At 44.3% G+C, this 20,379-nt stretch overlaps 1 protein-coding gene and 1 long non-coding RNA gene across 2 annotated transcripts in view; one reads left to right on the top strand and one right to left on the bottom strand.

Annotated features, from left to right (window-relative positions):
- The window catches only part of LOC125039132, a 20,205-nt gene extending 12,881 nt beyond the window's left edge, over positions 1-7,324 (top strand). Inside the window, exons 3-4 of the long non-coding RNA XR_007116096.1 lie at positions 6,733-6,937; positions 7,210-7,324. This is a non-coding gene — a long non-coding RNA (uncharacterized LOC125039132). The remainder of the gene's footprint in view (positions 1-6,732; positions 6,938-7,209) is intronic.
- Positions 7,325-7,508: 184 nt separating this feature from the next.
- Positions 7,509-10,236, bottom strand: LOC125039131 (piggyBac transposable element-derived protein 4-like). Its single transcript, XM_047632880.1, has 2 exons — positions 7,971-10,236; positions 7,509-7,856 (listed from the first exon to the last, which is right to left on the bottom strand). Exons 1-2 carry the CDS (start codon positions 8,947-8,949, stop codon positions 7,639-7,641), a joined length of 1,197 nt encoding a protein of 398 aa, XP_047488836.1. The 5' UTR covers positions 8,950-10,236; the 3' UTR covers positions 7,509-7,638.
- Positions 10,237-20,379: the final 10,143 nt, after the last annotated feature.

Below are 20,379 nucleotides of genomic sequence, written 5' to 3' on the forward strand. Positions count from 1 at the left end.
CAACCACGTGCGTCTATCCCCGCCGAAGAGTGTAAGAGCTTCGTGAGTCACAAAGAAAAGGAAGTGAAGGACATTACAAATTTTCTCATTGAAAAGCATGGGCAGGAAGATTTAGCAGCCAATATGATCTGCAGCCATTGCTATACATATACAATGAAGTGTCTGCACGTAGCATCAGGTGGATACGGAAGTTAAAATTGCATGTGAAGACTGCAATTTTATTGCTCTGAACACTAAGGATGATTGTTCCACTGAACGTCCAGGCATTTTCGCAGAAAGTCATGATTGTGTATGTGATGATTATCTCCCACACTTCACTGATGCAACCTTCGTGCGCTTCAGGAAATGTGATGAAGGCAATTATTATTATTCTTCTTCAGGCTTTGTTCCCAGCTCAGCTAGGGTCGCCGGTGCGGATCCTTCTCCTCCATGCCGCTCTGTCCTTCGCATCCTCCTCCGTTACTCCCGCTGCCGCCATATCCTCACGAAAACAATCCTCCCATCCCTGTCTCGGTCTGCCCCTTTTTCTGTCCCACCGTCATCCTCAATCTCCTCCCAACGTATTCCTCCTCTCCCCGTACCACATGTCCTAGCCATCTCAACCTGCACTTCCTCAGCTTCTCCAGTTCGCCTACCCCAAATGTCTCTGATGTATCGTACCCAGTCTAGCCTGGTCTTCCCCTGTGAGAATCGTAGCATCCTCATCTCAGCTACGTTACTACGACTGCCTCCATCCCATACAGCATCGCCAGTCGTACCATTGTCTTGAATAGCCGGCCCTTCAGCTTTGCTGGGACCTGTCTATCGCACAGCAGCCCAGTGATTTTTCTCCAAGCATTCCATCCCGCCTGTATCCTCTTACCAACCTCATTGTCCGATGACCTCTGTCTCTACACTGTGGAACCAAGGTACTTAAACTCTTGGACTCTGTTCAGCTTCACACCCTGCATTTCTACTGCTCTCTCTGGATCTTGATCCCCCATACAAAGGTATTCGTTTTCTGCCTGCTCACCTTCATCCCTCTATCTTCCAATGCTCTTCTCCACTGCTCCAGCCTCTTCCACATCCTCATTTGTCTCCCCGTTCAGTGCAACGTCATCTGCGAACATCAGGTCCCATGGGGCAGCCTTCTGAACTGCTTCGGTGAGACAGTCTATGATGATTACGAAGAGGAATGGACTTAGTGCAGATCCCTGACGGAGTCCAACTTTAACCTGGAAACTTTCCGTAGTTCCTACCACGCACTTTACATTTGCCTTGCTGCCTTCGTACATATCCTGAATGAGCCGGATGTATTTCTCTTGCACTTTTTTTAGACGTAGGCAATTGAACACACACAACATTTTAGTGGAAATTAGAAATAGTGTTATAGAATTTTATGAGTAGGAACTTGATAGACATCCAGACGAAGGTGGTTACTTGGACATCGATGTAACTATGATGGCTCATGGCATAAATGAGCACTTAAATCCAAGTTAGAATTCATGGTGCTTTTACAATAAAGCCATAGAAAATGAAGTGCCAAGTAGCCACAAATCCATGAAAGTACATTTTCAGTTGTCGCCACTGGAACTCTCGCTTGTATTAAGTGTGAGATCGTCTTACATTAGACGATGTCATGATGAAATGCTTGGCTGGAAGAATGCAGAATCCTAACGAATCATTGCATGTTAGAATATGGAGGATTAACGCAAAATGCAAGAATGGGAACAAACCAATGCTAGATTTTGCGTGTGCTGTAGCTACTGCCAACTACAATGCTGGCTATGAGGCCGGCTGCCTTGACGCCATCCTGGGTGGTCAGCAAACGGCAAAACGGCAGTGATTACTGCAACAAGATCATCAAAGGATGAACGTTGCCCCCCAAATCAAGATGAGGAACAGGAAACTCCAAGAGGAGCTTTCATATGCAGCTGGAGGGTTCTAGCCGTCCGACCCTGCCCCTCCCTCTCGTCTGTCAACTTTGAGGCGCCGTATCTCGAAGTATAAGTAATTGCAACATTTTGTTTCACTGTTCCATTTATTATTCGATTTTCTTCATTTTGGCTATATTTTTGTAAGAAAAAAATCTTCAATTTTGTATTGTCAAATTTATAATGATTTTTTTCATGATGGAAACTACGTTTTTTAAAACGCATTTTTTACGGAATGCGTTTATATTTTAATCTAGAGGTTTTAATGATAATTTACTTGGCTTTCACCTGGGAATAATTATTAGTATAATATTAATATGCGAGTCTTTAGAGATAGAATTGTACCATGTATTTCTAAACATTTTAATTTTTTCTCCTTTTATTCCACAGTTATCAACATGAAATTGGGGACATAAGATATTGTCTTAAAGATTGTTCTCAAACCATTTTTTTTTTTTTTTTTTTGCCGCTAGCCTGATTTACCCATGACGGTCCCTTAAGTATTATATGTCGCACAGGTTTCTAACTTTCAACTTTCAAAGGAAATACCATAGATGAAATATTCATTCTTTCGATTACAGGCAAACTTTACCTTGTGCCATATGGCTGTGCGGATCTGAAACTATTCCAAAATTACTTGCATAATGTTATGTTACCGAGAATGTTACCAAGGTAACACACCCAAAATCTAAACCTAGCCTTTCCAAACTTCTATTTATTCCCTACAATGGGGGTAACCCCCCCTGAACACCCTTTATTACCATTTTATGCCAACTTGCAGAAGACTTCTGCAGTGCCTCCTCGTGGCCACCCATGGAAACTAGGTACCTTGCGGTCCTAGGCTGAACTGTTGAGGCTTTTGTAGCAGCAAGAGGCCCTAAAGGTACGGAGCCATGGCCCAACGGCGTGTGGATACGCCCTGGCTTCGTACTAACTCCTGCCCCTGTTCCCCCTGGGGTCAATGGGCGGCTGTGGGTGTAGCAACTGCACGTGTATTCTTGCTAGATGTGAAAAAGGCGCGCACTGCCACCATCCATTTAATTGATGTATGGGAATGTTTGTATAGGTGTTAAAGAAGGATCGGTGAAGTGTAAGGAAGAGTGGAAGGAACGGATAGTGTGTAAGTGTATGTATGTGTGTATGAGTATGTGTTTGGTGCGAGAATGCAAAAGACTGGTATACGTGTATTTAGCCGGAGAGGCGTGTGCGGGGGATATCTTCCCTAACACAGATGGTTTACGATTTAGTGTATCTTTGGGTTCATTTCACCTTTACAGGTCCGTTTTGACTTAGAATTTTCGTCACAGTAGGTTGGTATGGAAAACTTCATAAAACCTTTTGATATTTATTAAAAGTGCGAATAAAAGGCAACACGTAAAACACGTAAAACTAATGTAAGACAAACACGTAAAAAACTAATGAGATAAAAAGTAAAAATAACAAGAACTTTCAATCCTGGAAGCACCAGTCTAAAAAATCACTGGCTTAATTAAAAGTTCATTAGTGTCTCCCAGTACCTTGGTGTAAAATACTTCGACACTTAACTTGTGGTGAGGAGAGTGCCCATTCCGGGATTACTCATGCCTCGACCTCCTTCGACCAAAACGACAGCAAGACCCCCTACCTAGTGCTTCTTACCCACCCTTGTTACTTTTTAGCGGGGGTAATGTTAAGCGAGGGTGGCTCTCTTTTGTTTAAGAGTTTAAAAAAATTATTAAACTATATGAATATTATAAGGAGGATTAAATAACTAAAAATAAACAATGATGAATATATGACTTTAAAAGAACTTATTTTTAAAGTTTTAAACTTTTTCTGGATTAGTTCATTTGTATATAGTTCGTGTTTTTCATGGTTTGTCCAGGGTAAAAATAACAATTATAAATATGGTTTGATAAAATTGGTAGTATATAAAAAATTCAAATCGAATAAGCAAGGCAGGCGTGTTTGCCATTTCCTTGGCGAGCCTGTTTGCCATTTCCTTGGCGAGCCTGTTTTCTATGCGCCTAGCTGCAGGGCGTGTGTAGAGCATCCTCACCCTCGGGAGATGGATAACCTCGGTAAGTACGGCCAGAGGGAACTCGGGAGCAATATAACAGGCAATCCTGCAGGAGATTAAAAATGAGTAGGGTATGCAGTGAAGACAATCCACGACATGGGCGGGCAGCCTCAGCCCCCCCCGCACCCCCCGAGATAACCATTGGCAACGAATCATGTTGGTGCTGGGGGTAGGGCTAAAGTCCCTCCCAACCGCTGGGACTTGGGTGGGGAGGGGGGGTTACCCGCCATCCCATCTGGGTCCCAGCGGCAGCCAATCTGGCGTGATGCTTGTAGGGGAAAGCCCCAGGGAGCCCTGCAGGTGAATTATAGGGCCTGCAGCCAGCCAACCTCCTCCTATATGGTGCGGCGTCGTTAGGGGTCGCAGAGGTGGTGCCCACCCGGAGTGACTGCCTGAGGTTAGACCGGGTGGACTGTCAGGGTGGGGGCTTGGAACGTCCGTTCCCTGCGACAGGACGATCGGTTACCACTACTATCGAGGGAATTGAAGCAGCTGAGAGTTGAGGTGGCTGCTCTCTCAGAGGTGAGAAGACCTGGCAGGGGCACGATTAGTGTGGGTGGCTACACCTCCTACTGGTCGGCCCGCAGTGATGGCCACCATCTCCAGGGAGTAGCCATAGCCATCTCCAGCAGACTTCAACCCTCGGTAGTTGGTCACTCGAGTCGATGAGCGTATTATGGTATTGAGACTCTGAATCTCTGGAAACCCTAGTGGCGGCTCTTGGTGCATTTAGCATTGAAGTAAAGCCCCTGGGGCTAGAGGTCTCCTAGGCCAAGACCTAGATTCAGGATTTTGGGGGCCTACTAGGAAACCCTGTGCAGTCTGTACGTACTTGCCATGAAAACATCGAAGTCACAGAGCTTTATATACCTCGGTAGTGCACTTCACGTCTCTGGGCTGTCAGACCAAGAAGTCAGTAGACGGATTGGCCTGGCAGCAGGGGTCATGAAATCTCTCGACAAGAGTATTTGGAGATGCCGGTACCTGTGCAGAAGGACCAAGTTACGTGTTTTCAAGGCCCTGATACTGCCAGTTTTACTCTATGGTAGTGAAACCTGAACACTATCTTGTGCTCTGGAATCTCGTCTTGATGCTAATTGTAACAGATCCCTGCGCCGGATCATGGGGTACAGTTGGCGGGCCCATGTGTCCAACCAACGGCTGCACTGAGAGACCGGTACAGGACCTGTTACTTGCACAATCCGTGATCGCCAACTCAGGCTATATGGCCACTTGGCTCGACTCCCACAGGATGATCCTGCTCATCAGGTTGTCTGTCCGAGACAACCCTAGGTGGCGGACGCCTGTGGGACGACCGAGAAGGTCGTGGCTTGGGCAGATCGATCAAACCTGTCGTGAGGAACTAGAGATGGGCCGGGCCCCTGCCTGGCGGCTCGCCATGAGGGACCCTCGTAGGTGGAAACGAAAGGTGGATGCGGCTATGTGCCCCTGCCGGCGTTAGCTCCAAATTGATGATGCAGAAAACCGACTTTAAGAACTCTGGCTGTAAGAGGGTGTTGTGGACTTAGTCTCCAATGGTGATGTGCAGCAGGTATTATTGTCATTCCTCAGTAAATTGGTTGATTATTTCTTGTGCTCTTTAAGATGTCAATGTTCATTTCCCTCTGTCTCTGTGCATCACTTACAGTAACATCACCTAGTAAAACTGAAATCACTGTTGCATGAAATGATTTTCTGTAGGCATAGACTAACATCAGAAGTTACGAAAACAAGATGTGACAAATGGTGTACACAGTAACTGCGGTGATTGGGTAAGGATCTGGGGGCAGATTCCCATTTTGGGGGAATGGTGATAGGGAAGTTTGAAATGGCTTTTAGTAGTAGTAGTAGCAGTAGCAGTAGTAGTTGGAGTAGTTGTTGTGTATATTTATGTATGTATATATAAATGTGTGTGTGTAATGTGTGATTGTGTGTGCACGCATATATATATATATATATATATATATATATATATATATATATATGGAGAGATAGATATTAGGAGGGAGGGGGAGAGATGCAAAGATCATCAAATATACAATTGTTCAAGTTATTTGGAGTAAAATGTCTTAAAAAATAAAGGGAAGGGAGATTAGGGTAAGAGCCCAAGGAATGGACCAGGGAGGAGGGGTATTGTACCCCCATATCGTCTTCCATCTCTGTTGGAGGGGTATGGGGTGACGGATAGGGGTGTGTGAAGAACAGAGGGGGAAACTGAAGTAGACTGTCAATGATAGTTTCACAATTTGCGGTATAGTCCATTTGCTTTACGTCTGTGATTGGAAAAGGGATGGTGGATGAAGCTATAAAAGTCTAAAAATAGTCAGAACAGAATAAAGGATCACGCAGCAGTAACTAAAATTAAATGGAATTATGACGCCAACGTTGCTGTCACAATATATTCTGGTTCTTCTTGACGCTGAAATTGGTGTTGCCTATAAAACGGTTTAAACTTTCGTGTGTATAAACAATAGAAGTTGCAGAGTAGTCAATTACTTCTTCCATTTTATTCGAAGCTTCCACAATGTTTTGCTTATTAAAATTATAACGGCATATTAAATGCTTTGATGGTTTTATATATATATTTTTTTTTCCAAAAGTTGGTATGTTTTGTAGCGACCATGATATAAGTTGAAATGATGTATCGAAGTGTTATTGGTTTTGGGATGCTACAAAAAAGGCCTATAGATAAATAGATTAATATATAAATAGTTACTTATAGATGTTTGTTTATATATGTGATATTCAGTTGTCTTACAGCTCTACAAAGGAATGCATTGGTACCTTCAATCAAATCTTCATGGTGACTCCTGAAGTAGTGAAACTTGCTGATGGCCATTGTGACAGACCAGGAAATTTCATAAGTGCCTTGTCTGCCGTAGAAGCATTCGTGAAGACCCATAAGAAGTCCATGTGTCCCTGTAGTAAGGTTGACTGCCAGTGCATTGCTTTCTTTGATTATAAGGTAACTAGAAAATGGCTCTTTTTAGGAATATTGCATACTATAAATTCCATATTTTAAAAAGAAATTGTAGTATAAAGTGGGCCCTAAAAGTGACAAGAACAAAAAATCAATTTTATCTACATTATCTTCAATTCATATATTTTTGACAGGAATATTTTTAGAAGATAGGAACATATGCATATTGATGTGTATGCATATTTAGTTCTATTCATATCTGAAAGTCGAGGTTGTTTTGGGGCATAAAATAATGTATTAATTAATGTTTGTTTCAGATGTGCACTGATTAATTACAAGGCTGTCGCAACAGTATAAAGAAAACACATCAAGCTCTGCTATATAATGATCATTTCTTTTATAGCCCAATGCCGTCGGGTCGGAAAACATCTCTGCACACGAATTTCGGGGAACAAAACAAGCGGCTAGCTCTCCCGCCGGGACGCGCGCTCGACTCGCGCTTCCCGTCTCACCATCCCACAGAAGTTTTAGCGCGCTCGGGCGGCTGGTTTGCGTATAACCGCAACCTCCGATTTTTTAACCCTAAAAACATGTGAAAGTTATATATGCAGGATTTTATTGTCTCATACTGTAGTATATACTCCATTTTAAGAGTGTTCGACCAATGTGAGTGTGTAAAGTCAATAGTGTGTTTTGGCGAGAGCACAGAAAAGCAGTGGTAAAAGGCGAATTTTTATTTTTTGTAATCAGGCATGGTATGCCTGGAAGCAGGGTGCGGGACATAGGGAAACGCTGCAGTGGGCACACATGACTCTGGTCTCCTTCCGGCGCCGGTGGTTCCTCCAGCAGAGCGCACATCTCCGCCACCTCCGGAATGGGGTGTCGACTGGCATGTGCGCCTGCTGGGGATCCTCCTCAGGTTGGTTCTGATGAGGGTTCCGCCGGAAGGAGGCAGGTCGGCCACCTGTAAATGAAAGAAAAACAGGACATTGTTAATTACATCTTCAAAAATGGACTGTAGAATGAAAATCCCCATTAATTTCAAAACAGAACACAAGAAACAAAGTCAGATGCTTACCTCGCTGCAGCAATTCCCGAACTAGTTCCGTACGAAACTTCCATTGAGGCATCTTTCCGCCGAGGGCCCGGTGGACAGCCAGCGCGTTGATGGTGGTCATATCCAGCAGGTAAAAAAATACCTTTTTGTACCACTTGATGGTCTTCTTGGTTGCTGGATATGACTGCGCCAGCTGATCCGAGAGGTCGACGCCCTTCATGCCGTTGTTGTAACTGACAACGACCTCGGGCTTCGACCTCTCCACCCCTCGGCGGTTGGGAGGCAGGATAACGACCTTTGATGTGTGGGCAGTGGATAGCATTGTCACAGGACGCTTGTCTAACCACTGCAGGCAAAGCATTCCGGTTTTGCTTCTCCGGAAGTCGATTTGTCCCCGACTCGCCTGCAGGTCCGAGGGCATACCCTTCCTGTTGACACGTACTGTGCTAACGGCGGTGGTCTTCCGGGCCTGCAGATAGTGGAAGAGAGTCGGGGAGGAATACCAGTTGTCTGTGTACAACTGATACCCCTTGTCGAGCAGCTTTGCCTTCTCCATCAGGTCGTCGACGGCCTTCATACTCGCCGGAAACTCGCCGCGATCCTGCCCCATGTAAATATTGAAGGCCGCCGTATACCCTGCCTCTGGACCGTCGGACGAACACAGCTTGTAGACCTTCAAGCCCCGCCGAGCCCTCTTACTAGGGTTGTACTGAAGGGCCTGATGCCTCCCCTTGAAGGCCCACAAGCTCTCGTCGACGGTCACGTTCTTTCTGGGGACGAAGACGGAACGGTACATCGAATCCAAGACGTCAATCACAGGGCGCAGCTTCCACAACCGGTCCTTCGCGCTGTGCTCCCCTTCGTTGTTAGCGAAATGGAGGGCGGAGGTAAGGATGTCGAAGCGGTCCCTGGACATGGTCTTGGCGAACACCGACGAGCACATCAACGGGTCCGTCGACCAAAGGTCCCTCTGGCACCTCCTCTTCCCATGAAGTACCATGAGTAACCTAAGGCCGACATATGAGCGGAGCTCCCGCACCGTTGTCCTCCCACCCCTTCATGTGGGATGAAGGGGTTCGCGGGTTCTGTCGAGCGTACCTGCAGTTGGAAGAAAAAAAGACATTGTAAAATGGGTGTTCCAAAAAAAGGACATGTAGAAAATTTCAAGGCAGAGCACAAAAAAAAACATGTAGGTTGCTTACCGATTCGTCTCCTCCACAATTGTTTGAAACAACTCTGGGAAGAAGCTGGTGAATATCTCCATCGGGTCGGACGATTCGTCAAGGTGTGCGTGCACACCCGTTGTCCCCTCGAAGCAGTGACGCCTGACGATGTTCTCCTCCTTTGACCAAGTAAAGGAGGGGTTCCGGGAGCGTTGCGCTCCCACTTTCGCCTGGCGTATTCCGCGAGGGGCTCGTCCGAGTCCATGGAGCTATCCACCTGCGGGACATAGTCGTAATCTACATCCGAGTTGTCCTCCACGGCAGATTCTCCGTAGTCGGACTCGGATTCCTCCCAATCCGAGTCGTCGCCGTTGAACTGGCCGGAGATTTCAACTTCTGTAAAAATACGAAGAAAACAAGAGTTCTATGTAAAAAAAAGTTTTGATATGCAGAATTAAAGTAGTATATGTCCAAAAAGGCAGGTATTTTCACAAGTCAAAGAAAAGATAGAAAACTTACCAGAGAGATTACTAGTCCTTGAGAACTTCAGAGGAGGTGTGTACTCCTCATCTGAGCCCTCATCATCGACTTCGTCGGTGGATGAGTACAGATAGAGGAGCGGGTCTATGGCATTCAGCAAGCGAGGATATCCTCTGGAAGTGGACGTTTGGGGATCGTTCACTGTCTCTTCGTCGAAAACCAAGGCACGGACTCCAGGGGAATTCCTCGGCTTGCGGCAGCGGCGGGTTGACAGCATACGAGACATTTTCAAGGTCTTGAGCTGGCGAGTGATTACCTAGACCTCTGCATGGCCTTTTATACGATTTTCCACAGGGTTTCGGCCAATCAGATCATTGATTTTAGGTCACGTGAAGTACAGGTAAACTATTGCCAAACTACTCTATTGCCAATTGAAGATATTCCCAATCCTTGTGCTCCGGAGGGGTCCAGAAAGTCACGTGATAGGTCACGTGAGGTATGCGCCGGAAGGTTCCAGAAGGTTCCCGAAGATCCTTGTGCCTCGGAGGGATCCAGAAAGTCACTGATAGGTCACGTGAGGTATGCCCGGGAAGGTTCCAGAAAATCACATGACATTGTCACGTGACAGGTCATGTGAGGTACGCAGCGGAAATGGCGTGAAAATCACGTGATATGTCACGTAGCATGACGTCACTGTCTCTTGCTCTCTCTCTCTCTCTCTCTCTCTCAAACACACACACAGATGCACACACACATGCACACACACACATGCACACAAACACAGTGGGGACGAGTGTCATGGCGGTCTCTCTCTCTCTCTCTCTCTCTCTCTCTCTCTCTCTCTCTCTCTCTCTCTCTCTCTCTCTCTCTCTCTCTCTCTCTCTCTCTCTCTCACAGACTTGCACACAGACTTTCATGCAGACTTGCACACAGACCGTCCTTACAGCTGGCAAAACGGTGGTTCGGCCAACACCACCACATACAGGGGCCGCCTCTGCCCGCCCGTCAGGGAGGACACCCCCTCCAGGGTCCCGATGGCGCAGGGGCCCGAGAAAAACACAAATACACAGCAGACAAAACATTTATGCAATGAAAAATTTGCGTAAACTTTTATACAATTCACACACGCACTTCCGCACGTAAAATTACCGACTTACACACACTCACGCATACACACCAACAGTTACGCGCACATACTTCCACAGATACGCACAAAAACACAAGCCGACAAACACAAACACGACGAAAAACAGATACACACATCTATATATGTACACATATAGTTGCACAATCATAATTATCAATATAAAGACCTGTATAAAAAAAAATAACTCAATAACAGTAATAAATACAGCCATACAGAAAGCACGGCCATACCCGTCCCCGGCGGGACGGGTTAGAAAAGAATCACGCCTAGTCCCGTCCCCGGCGTCACGGGTTCGCGCGGAGTACGGGGATAGGCGTGACCCGGCGTCAATGGGTTAAGAAATAGGCGCCTATGAATTTTCTGATTTTGGAAATGTATTTTTTATTAAAATCAAAGAATATCTCGCGTTCTCTGTTTTCAATTGAAAGTTTTGATAAAATTATGATTTAGACACCGCTTCGAACGCCAAATAACGCCTCGTTTTCTGTTGGGGGTATAACTATTTTATTTTTAAAATACCTCAATATTATACTTTTCTTTAATATTTTTGCATAAAAATTATTTTTTATTATAAATTAATATAATATAAAGTTCTTTAATTTAATAGTAAGCTTGACTTCTCTTTACTTTGTTCTCTCCCACCGAATCGGACTTGGGTCGCCGAAAGCATGCTTTGGCTCTCGGACTTCTCACTTCGCTTAAATGATTTGAAGTAACATATTCTATTTAACAAGAGGCTATAAAAGGAAAGGATTCTAGTAATGATTTGATTTGGAACATTATTTATTGCATACAATATCATTTTCATTCTACTCCTTTGTTTACATTGCCATATCTCCGACTGCGCCGTTCTCTAGTTTGTTACAACAACAATTGTTTGTCTTCACATTTTTCATGTCTCCAATCAGTCTTTCACAGTTTTGATTATGGCCAGGTATTAATGAACTTTTGGGTTTCCACATATCGATTTCATACATATCATAGGCCAAGTATGCAAACTTCATATCTGTGGTCAGATGACGGAAAAAGGGTTGAACAAAACACTCACAAAACACTTGTTGGGAAATGAAATCTTTCACACTCAGATTACAGTTTTTCTGCAGTGAAAATGTGCTTCTCCTTATTTTGGAATAGGCCACTTTTCACGAATTCCTCTTTTCAAGATCTTTGCAACTTCATCGACGTAATCATGATCAACAACCAAGGAAAGAAGTGTACCATCTGCATTATACAGATGTCTGTTGATGGACGAGAAGTAGCTGCTAGGAAAGCCAAGTTCACAGCCAATCCTGGCATACCTCCTTGAAGTTTGAATAGCAGTTCTGAAAAGTCATTCCATTGCTGTTCACAGCAGAACGCCAGCACATGAAATGAACTTTTGCAAAATCAAAAATACTTCTGATTGTTTTGTTTTTTTTGTTTAGTGCTTTCAGACACTTTATGGTGTTCTTTATTCCAATCTTGGATTTATTGGGCAAATCACCATCACAAACTCCTTCCAGTTTGGTCAATATGGTGTCAAATCCCAGCCACCTGACACCAATTGGCACAAATCTCCTGGCGACTTCTCTAGTGAAAGAAACTTTTGATATTAATCTATAGTATTGCTTCTGAATGTCAGTTGTATGTTGCATAATATCATCATCATCAGTAACAGGTTGAAAATTTGCAGGCCAGCTATAGCTGTTTGGGGAATCCACCCAAAAATCAATGACGTCATCAAGTGCTCTCATATTAAAACATATTGTCCTAAGTGATGTGACACTTGCTGAGGCTTCCATTTCGCAATCTCGGGCTTCGAATACTTCTAGATTCAGACTATTTAGCGCTTCTTTTGCTATGCACTCTTGCGAGTGTATGCGGCACATGGCTATCAGTGGGGCCGAGTTTGTGATGTTTTGATACCACAAACAGGCGCCTCCCTTCCTTCCTGTTCCTGAATTGACGCTAGTAGTGTCGGAGACAAGAGCGATGACATCTTTGTGACTGACTGGAAGTGCTGCTAGTTGATCACCAAGTTCTTTCCCTGAAAATAACAGAGGCATAAATTTATCAGGATCTCCATTAAAGACAAATAGATTTCGATAATCACCTGTTGCGTGGCTTTTAAACTCTAGTATTTCCAGTGGCATTGTCTTCACTGAATCATCTGCATACAATGATGACATGAGAACCGCTTCCTTCGTATCTTTTCCATCAAACTGAAGAACTAGTTTTACTCTCCTCATTTACCTGGTCTAAATGTGTATCTCGCATGTTAACTGTCACCGATTTCATGTATCGGTGAATTGTTGTCAGAGGGGATTTGACTCAGTGGGATGCCTGTTGTCCTAGCATAAGCAGCAAGGATCTCTTGAACGGCTTCACACGAGACATTGTACCTAATTGCCGTTTTAGCCACTTCTGACCAGTCACATTTTTTGCATTTCACTCGTGGTGTTCTCATGTATTCCAGTTTCCTCAGGAGTAGTGCCTGCAGTTGTAACTTCGCATTCCAGGTCGTCATAGCTCAACTCTAAATTTTCAAGACATTTCTGCAATATCTTCACTGTTGCATATAACTGGGACTTCTGCATTGTTGGTCTGCTTCCGTTTGTCTGTTAAATTCCCGTCTTTGCGCCTGATAATCAACACTTCCGAGTGATCCATTGCTTCCTTGTACTTTTGCATCATACCAATCTATATCTTCCTTGAGGATTTCTCGGGGTTGTTTCTTTGCCTTGAATGACAATCACAGTTTTCGAGAATTGTCTTCAGTGTTACATTTCTGATGGCGTCGTAGTACTTTCTTTATATTCTTTATTTTTTCTTTCATATACCAAGGTGATATTGTCTTAATGCCGAATTTGCTATACAGCACAGCAATTTCCGCCTGCAACTTGGATAAAATCTGAGATTCCGTAATAGTCAAATTATTGCATGGCAAGCTATCTTTTGAGCATCCTTTTAGTGTCTGGTTACCATGTCCTTTTAACGCACAGTATCGAGCAACAATGTCACTCTTCGTCAGTGGTCTTGGTGGCAAAACATCAATGGTACCAAACTTTCAGTATACGTGTATCGGCACTGCGCAAACCACCACGTCGAAGTGCCATATTGCCCCTGACGAGATCGTCACCACAATATAGGCGAGCGAGTAATGTGCATTATTAAGGTAGCACAAGTTTATATGGAAATGCATAGTGACTGGGAATCTTTACGGAAGTCCCCAGGAATCATTCTCAATGACCTAAGTTACCCTATGTTTGATTCTGCCATAATGTCGGATGAACCGAAATGCCCTTCCGCGGGTCATGAGGCCGCCGCACCTCATCCCAGCGCCGGAAATGGTATTATATTTAAATAAAAAAATATTTAATATTCGCAATTTTTGATTAGTCTAATATTTTGCATGTCATCATTTAAGCATAGTAGGCGCCTGTTTAGCAACTTGCTGAATGATTCTGAAAAAGTCGGATTTATTCTCCTCTGTCCAAACAAAAGGAGTTCCGGGAGCGTTGCGCTCCCACTGTCGTCTGGCGATTCCGCGAGAGGCTCGTCCGAGTCCAAAGAAGTATCCACCAGCGGGACATAGTCGTAATCTACATCCGAGTCGTCCTCCACGGCCGATTCTTTGGAGTAGGACTCGGATCCCTGCCAATCTGAGTCATCACCTTTGAACTGGCCGGACATTTCAACTTCTGTAAAAATATGAAGGGAAACATGAGTTCTATGTAATTAGGTATGCTATCCAGAAACAAAGGTATAGAGAGAGATCACTTGTCCTTGAGAGTTGAAGAAGTGGTGTGTAGTCCTCATCTGAGCCCTCATCATCGACTTCGTCGGCAGATGAGTACAGATAGAGGAGTGGGTCTGGAGAATTCCTCCGCTTGCAGGAGCGGCGAGTTGGAAGCATGCAAGATATTTTCATAAATGAAAGTCTAGCTGGTGAGTGATTACCTTGCTGCTTTATGATTTGCGAAGTTCTAGCTTCGCCCAGGCCTTGTAAATATGGCCCGGCCTGTGTCAGCTTTTTACGACTGTCTCATTTATTTGTCTGACGCTCGGTGCTTACCGTGGCGGCGGGATTGCCAGCAGGCGCTCCTGCCGCCATGGTGTAAGCATAACACACAGCCTCTTTACCAGCACGGCGGCTGTTGTGGGCGGTCCCTGTCTCAGGAATTGTGTATTGTCACAATTTTCTAAGTAGTGGACTAGTGTGGCGTTCGGCTCGCCGCAGTGCCTGCAGCACCTTTTATCGCATTCGATTGTTGTGATAATCTGCCATACACAGTGGTAACCTAGGCGCATTCTGTGAAGAATGACTTTGGTACCTCTGTTGATTACTTCAGAGAGTGCCAGTGGTTCATAGCCTGTTGCGTCTGAGTACCAGCTGGCCGTGGGGGAGGTTCTCGTTTCCTCTCTGTGGAGCTGCCGTAGGAAGGTACTACCGACCAAGGCACACTTCTCCTTAAGTAATTTTCGGCTCGGTTTTATCGTCATGGGATTTCGGGGCATACCCCTGCCAGCGACGGCTATTCTATCATCTAGCTCATTCCCCCTGATGCCGATGTGGCTTGGGACCCAGTTGATTTTAATTCTTCTATCCTGAGCAAGAATTCTTTGTGCCATTGTGAGAATCTTGGTCAGTAGGTAGATGTTGTCTGTGGGTGAGCTGTCCTGGATTACCTTGCCCTCTGCATGGCCTTCTATACGATTTTCCGGAGGATTTCGGCCAATCAGATCCCAGCTGGGACCCAGCTGGGATTGGGGGTAACCCCCCCCTCCCCACCCGAGTCCCAGCGGTCGCCAACCCAGAGGGACCCACAGCCTGCCGTACTTGCTGGGTAGGAGGGACTTTAGCCCTCCCCCCAGCATCAACAACTATATTGCTCGTTGCCAGTGGTTATCTCGGGGGGGCGGGGGGCAGGAGTTAGTACGAAGCCAGGGCGTATCCACACGCCGGTGGGCCATAGCTCCATACCTTTAGGGCCTCCTGCTGCTCCAAGAGCCTCCACAGTTCAGCCTAGGACCGCAAGGTACCTAGTTTCCATGAGTGGCCACGAGGAGGCACTATAGAAGTCTTGATGATGGAGAGGCTATGAGCTGGCAGGGGAGTCTTATGCATAGCTGCTCTCTTTTCGCACCAGGCTAGCCAGCGGTGGCAGCTGAAAGCGGGAAGGCATGCAAGCACTTAACGCTAACTAGGCTACCACACCTTCGCTTCACATCATCCCGAGCATGAAGCACCCACCCAGAGTAGTAATGGATAAAATCATCTTTATTAGTAGGCTTCCTGTATACAGAGAAACGTAGGCCGTTGTCACCCCGATGGATCAGTGTCCAAGAAAGGTCATTTCTGATCCTCTTCCTCCACGGTGAACTGGATTTTCTCGTGGACGGAGTTATGTCGCTTCAGTGTATGTTGTAAGCACAACCTTCTGGGGACAATGATGAGGACATCATCTACGTATCGAAGCCAAGTTGATTGCCTGCCGATAATATCCTTGTAATTATCCCTCTCCAGTGTCTCCATGAACAGGCAGGCCATGACTGCACTCAGGGGGGAGCCCATGGCAAGACCACTTATCTGCTGGTATTCTTCCCCAGCAAATTCGAAGTAGCCGAAGGCGAACGAAGTGATGTCTCGGCAGTGGAATTTCTGCATCTGTCATGGAGCTGGTGACCCTCTCGACTGCTCGGACTGCTCGGACTGCTCTGTCTGTGGGTACATTGGTGAAGAGGGATTTTACATCAAAACTGGCAAGCTTTTTATTTTTACACCCGGAACTCTGAAGACGTCTGAGGTTCCCAGAGTTCTTCAGGTGGGAATCACTGATCACCCCCATAGCGCCGGAGAGGGGTTTAGCCAAATACTTAGCCAAACGATGGGGAGCGCTGCCAATACCAGAGGTGATCGGTCTCATCGGTATGCCTGGCTTGTGTACCTTCGGGAGACCTCTCATGGATGGGTTGCGGGGAGCCTCATCCAGCTGGTGAAGTAGACCTTTACCTTTAGCTGAATGCAGGAGTAAATCCCTTGCCTTCTTGAATCTGGTAGCTTCCATCTCCCCCTCACCTTTCGTTACTTTCCTGTAAACAGAGGCATCTGAAAGTAAATTGTTCATTTTAAGGTCCTTGCTTTCCAGCCCACTGCTCAATTTCAGGCCAAGGGAGAGGACTTCTTTTTCCAAGGGAGTCAGGTGTTTTGAAGACGTGTTTCTGAGCAAGTCGCTTTGTCCAGCTTTAGAAATGGACTACGCCAGTACACGTACCCGTCCACACTGGTCCGTGCCGGGCATGCGTATAGGCATGACCCATCCATATAGGGTTAATACCACTCTTGCTTCTGAATGGTTTCTCTGTATTCTTCTTAACCCACTGCCAGCGGGGATGGCATGTACACACACATGCCATACCCACTGTGAATTTAGTGTTTAGTCACCAAGGAGTCGGTTACTAGTTGTACCTACCTCGCTTGTTTGCCCTTTTCCTTGATTTTTGGAAATATAATTTTATTTCATATATTTATCAATTTTTATGTAACAGTATTATAAAAAAAAACCCTAAAATTAAGGAAAAAGGAAATTGGGTTAGGTCATGCAGGTCTAGTAATTGACCCCTTGGTGACTGAGCGCTTATGGAGCCATCTATGTGTAAAGATTTTACACAAAACCATTAGTGAAGATGACATGTTCCTGGCACCAGTGTGTTAATTTCCTCTATTCTTCAGGATGTAGGTCTGTTTCAATAGGACTTGGAACTATGTTAACAGCCTATGTTCTTTATTGAGGGCATTGGGTTTATTATTATTATTATTATTTTTTTTTTTTTTGGGGGGGGGGGGTTATATCTGACTCCAGGATGATATATTTTTGAAGATCTGATTTGATTATTTGTGAATTGGTTAATCTAATGTGGTTGCTGAAATTTGAATTGGCAATGAAATTACTTGGTAGATTATTTACTTGTTTACATTGTTTTTTGGTTGTCAGTTTTTTGCGTGTGTGTGTGGGGGGGGGGGGGGGATTTGGGTCTCTTTCACTATCACTATTTTCTCTTGGTCTTCCGTTTGACTAGGAATTGTAGTTCATGTTATTTTTAATTAGAATTCTGGGGTATTCTCTGGGGTCTAGATTAAGTGTAGCGTCCATTAATTATTGATTATGTTCACTGCGCTTGTACTTTCAGATTTCCTTTTTTTTTATGTTCATTCTGTGAAAGTTTGAATGATTATTCTATATTGATAACTTTTTTTTTTTTTTTTTTTTTTTCCATGTATAAAAAATACATTTTATTTTGTAAGTATATTTATTAATTTGTGATTATCCATGGATTTTCATTATCCTCATGGCTAGTGTTAAACAAGGACAATTATTTTTCGAAAGGGTTTATTAAAAAAAATCAGCCTTAAAAGAGATTTATTTTATTATTTGTATGTATATTTAATTGTAACTAGATACTGTAATATTTAATTGTAACATTTTCTCTGCATTGGAGCAACCCTTTATGTATGTAATATGTTTACAGCCATTATTTTATGTATGAAAATTGCTCTTTTTATGTTTGTACAATTTTTATTTTTTATTTTACTCTGCTAGTTTTATAATTCTTATTATTTAAGTACTTTAACAACTATTTTTAACAACTTTATTAAATTTTTTTGTGAAAGCAACAAAATCCTGTTAAATAAATGCTAACTGTTCCAAAAATATAGATATGAAATCATTCCCTTTGGTTTGAACATACCATATGTGTAATATGATATATATAATTATTTACTTTTCAAATTGTGCAGTAAAGTTCGTGTGATGCAAGATTAGATACTATGTTCTTCAAAGGTTCAGCCTTGGTTCCCATTTCCAAACACTATCATTAGAGGATACTTAATACCCCTGATGTCCTAGAACTGCTGCACTGTGCAAGGATTATTGAAAGTTTGCTGCAGAACCTTGAAGCTCCTAGTAGTAGCCTTCTTATTGATATGACTATAGTGAATTGCACATTCAACTAATTTCTCATCTTTAGTGTTGAATATTAAACAAATCATTTGTATTCTCTTGAAAATAATGAAACCCTAAAGAGATTTTGGCACGGGTGTCCGTTCTATTGTACTTCATATATTTGAATAACAAGTGGAAATTATGGACTCTGTGGATGACAGGCCCACACCCATGAAGTATATAGGAATAATGAGGAAAATCAAGGAAAATCTGATATCAAAACTATAGTGTAATAGAATAAGGCTTACTAAAACTGTTTTGAAATATAAAGAATTGGCCTTGGAAGGCTATTTAGGAAAGTCAGCTGACCATGGCTTACTGATATAGATAAAATTGCAAAATTCGGAAAATGGGTCACGTTGTGAAAGGATGTGCTGCATTTTTAAATGCAAAGATAATTTATTCAAATATCCCACAAAGTCTTCAGCTACTAATACATAGATTTACATAAATCCATACAAATAACCATTGATGGATTGTAAACAAAGTAAAAATTAGAAAAGATTTTCCTTCCCATTTGTTTTGAAAGTTTTGATGTAAATCTACTCACCAAGAACCTGAAATCGCATGCCTTCTCATTCTCTTTAAATCGAGTATTTACTTGTTTATGTACTTGGAAATTTAGTATCCTTATGTTTGCTCTTGTGTTCATTGCTATACAGGCGCAAAATTCAGCGATGCTCTGTCTTTCAATTTGGTTATTAAGTCCGAGTATTCTCTCACTGTCTCACTCTCACTCTCACTCTCACTCTCTCTCTCACTCTCACTCTCGCTGTCCCTGTCTCACTCTCGCTCTCACTCTCGCTGTCCCTGTCTCACTCTCGCTCTCGCTGTCCGTCTCTCTCTCTCTCTCTCTCTCTCTCACTCTCTCTCTCACTCTCTCTCACTCTCTCTCTCACTCTCTCTCACTCTCTCTCTCACTCTCTCTCTCACTCTCTCTCTCTCTCTCTCTCTCTCTCTCTCTCTCTCTCTCTCTCTCTCTCTCTCTCTCTCTCTCTCTCTCTCACTCTCTCTCTCACTCTCTCTCTCTCTCGCTGTCCCTGTCTCTCACTCTCTCTCTCACTCTCTCTCACTCTCTCTCTCACTCTCTCTCACTCTCTCTCACTCTCTCTCTCACTCTCTCACTCACTCTCTCTCTCTCACTCTCTCTCTCTCACTCTCTCTCTCACTCTCTCTCTCTCACTCTCTCTCTCTCTCTCTCTCTCTCTCTCTCTCTCTCGCTGTCCCTGTCTCTCTCACTCTCTCTCTCACTCTCGCTGTCCCTGTCTCTCTCACTCTCTCTCTCCCTCTCTCTCTCACTCTCTCTCTCACTCTCTCTCACTCTCGCTGTCCCTGTCTCACTCTCTCTCTCTCTCCCTGTCCCTGTCTCTCTCACTCTCTCTCTCTCTCCCTCTGTCCCTGTCCCTGTCTCTCTCTCTCTCTCTGTCCCTTTCCCCTGTCCCTGTCTCTCTCTCACTTCTTCCCTGTCCCTGTCCCTGTCTCTCTCACTCTTCCCTGTCCCTGTCCCTGTCTCGTCTCTCTCCCTTCCCTTCCTGTCCCTGTCCCTCTCTCTCTTCCTCTTCTGTCTCTGTCCCCTCTCCTTCCCTGTCCCTGTCTCTGTCTCCTCTCTCTTCCCTGTCCCTGTCCCTGTCTCTCTCACTTTCTTCTCTGTCCCTGTC

Source organism: Penaeus chinensis, chromosome 26 (assembly GCF_019202785.1).
Source record: "Penaeus chinensis breed Huanghai No. 1 chromosome 26, ASM1920278v2, whole genome shotgun sequence".
NCBI classification, from domain to species: domain Eukaryota; kingdom Metazoa; phylum Arthropoda; class Malacostraca; order Decapoda; family Penaeidae; genus Penaeus; species Penaeus chinensis.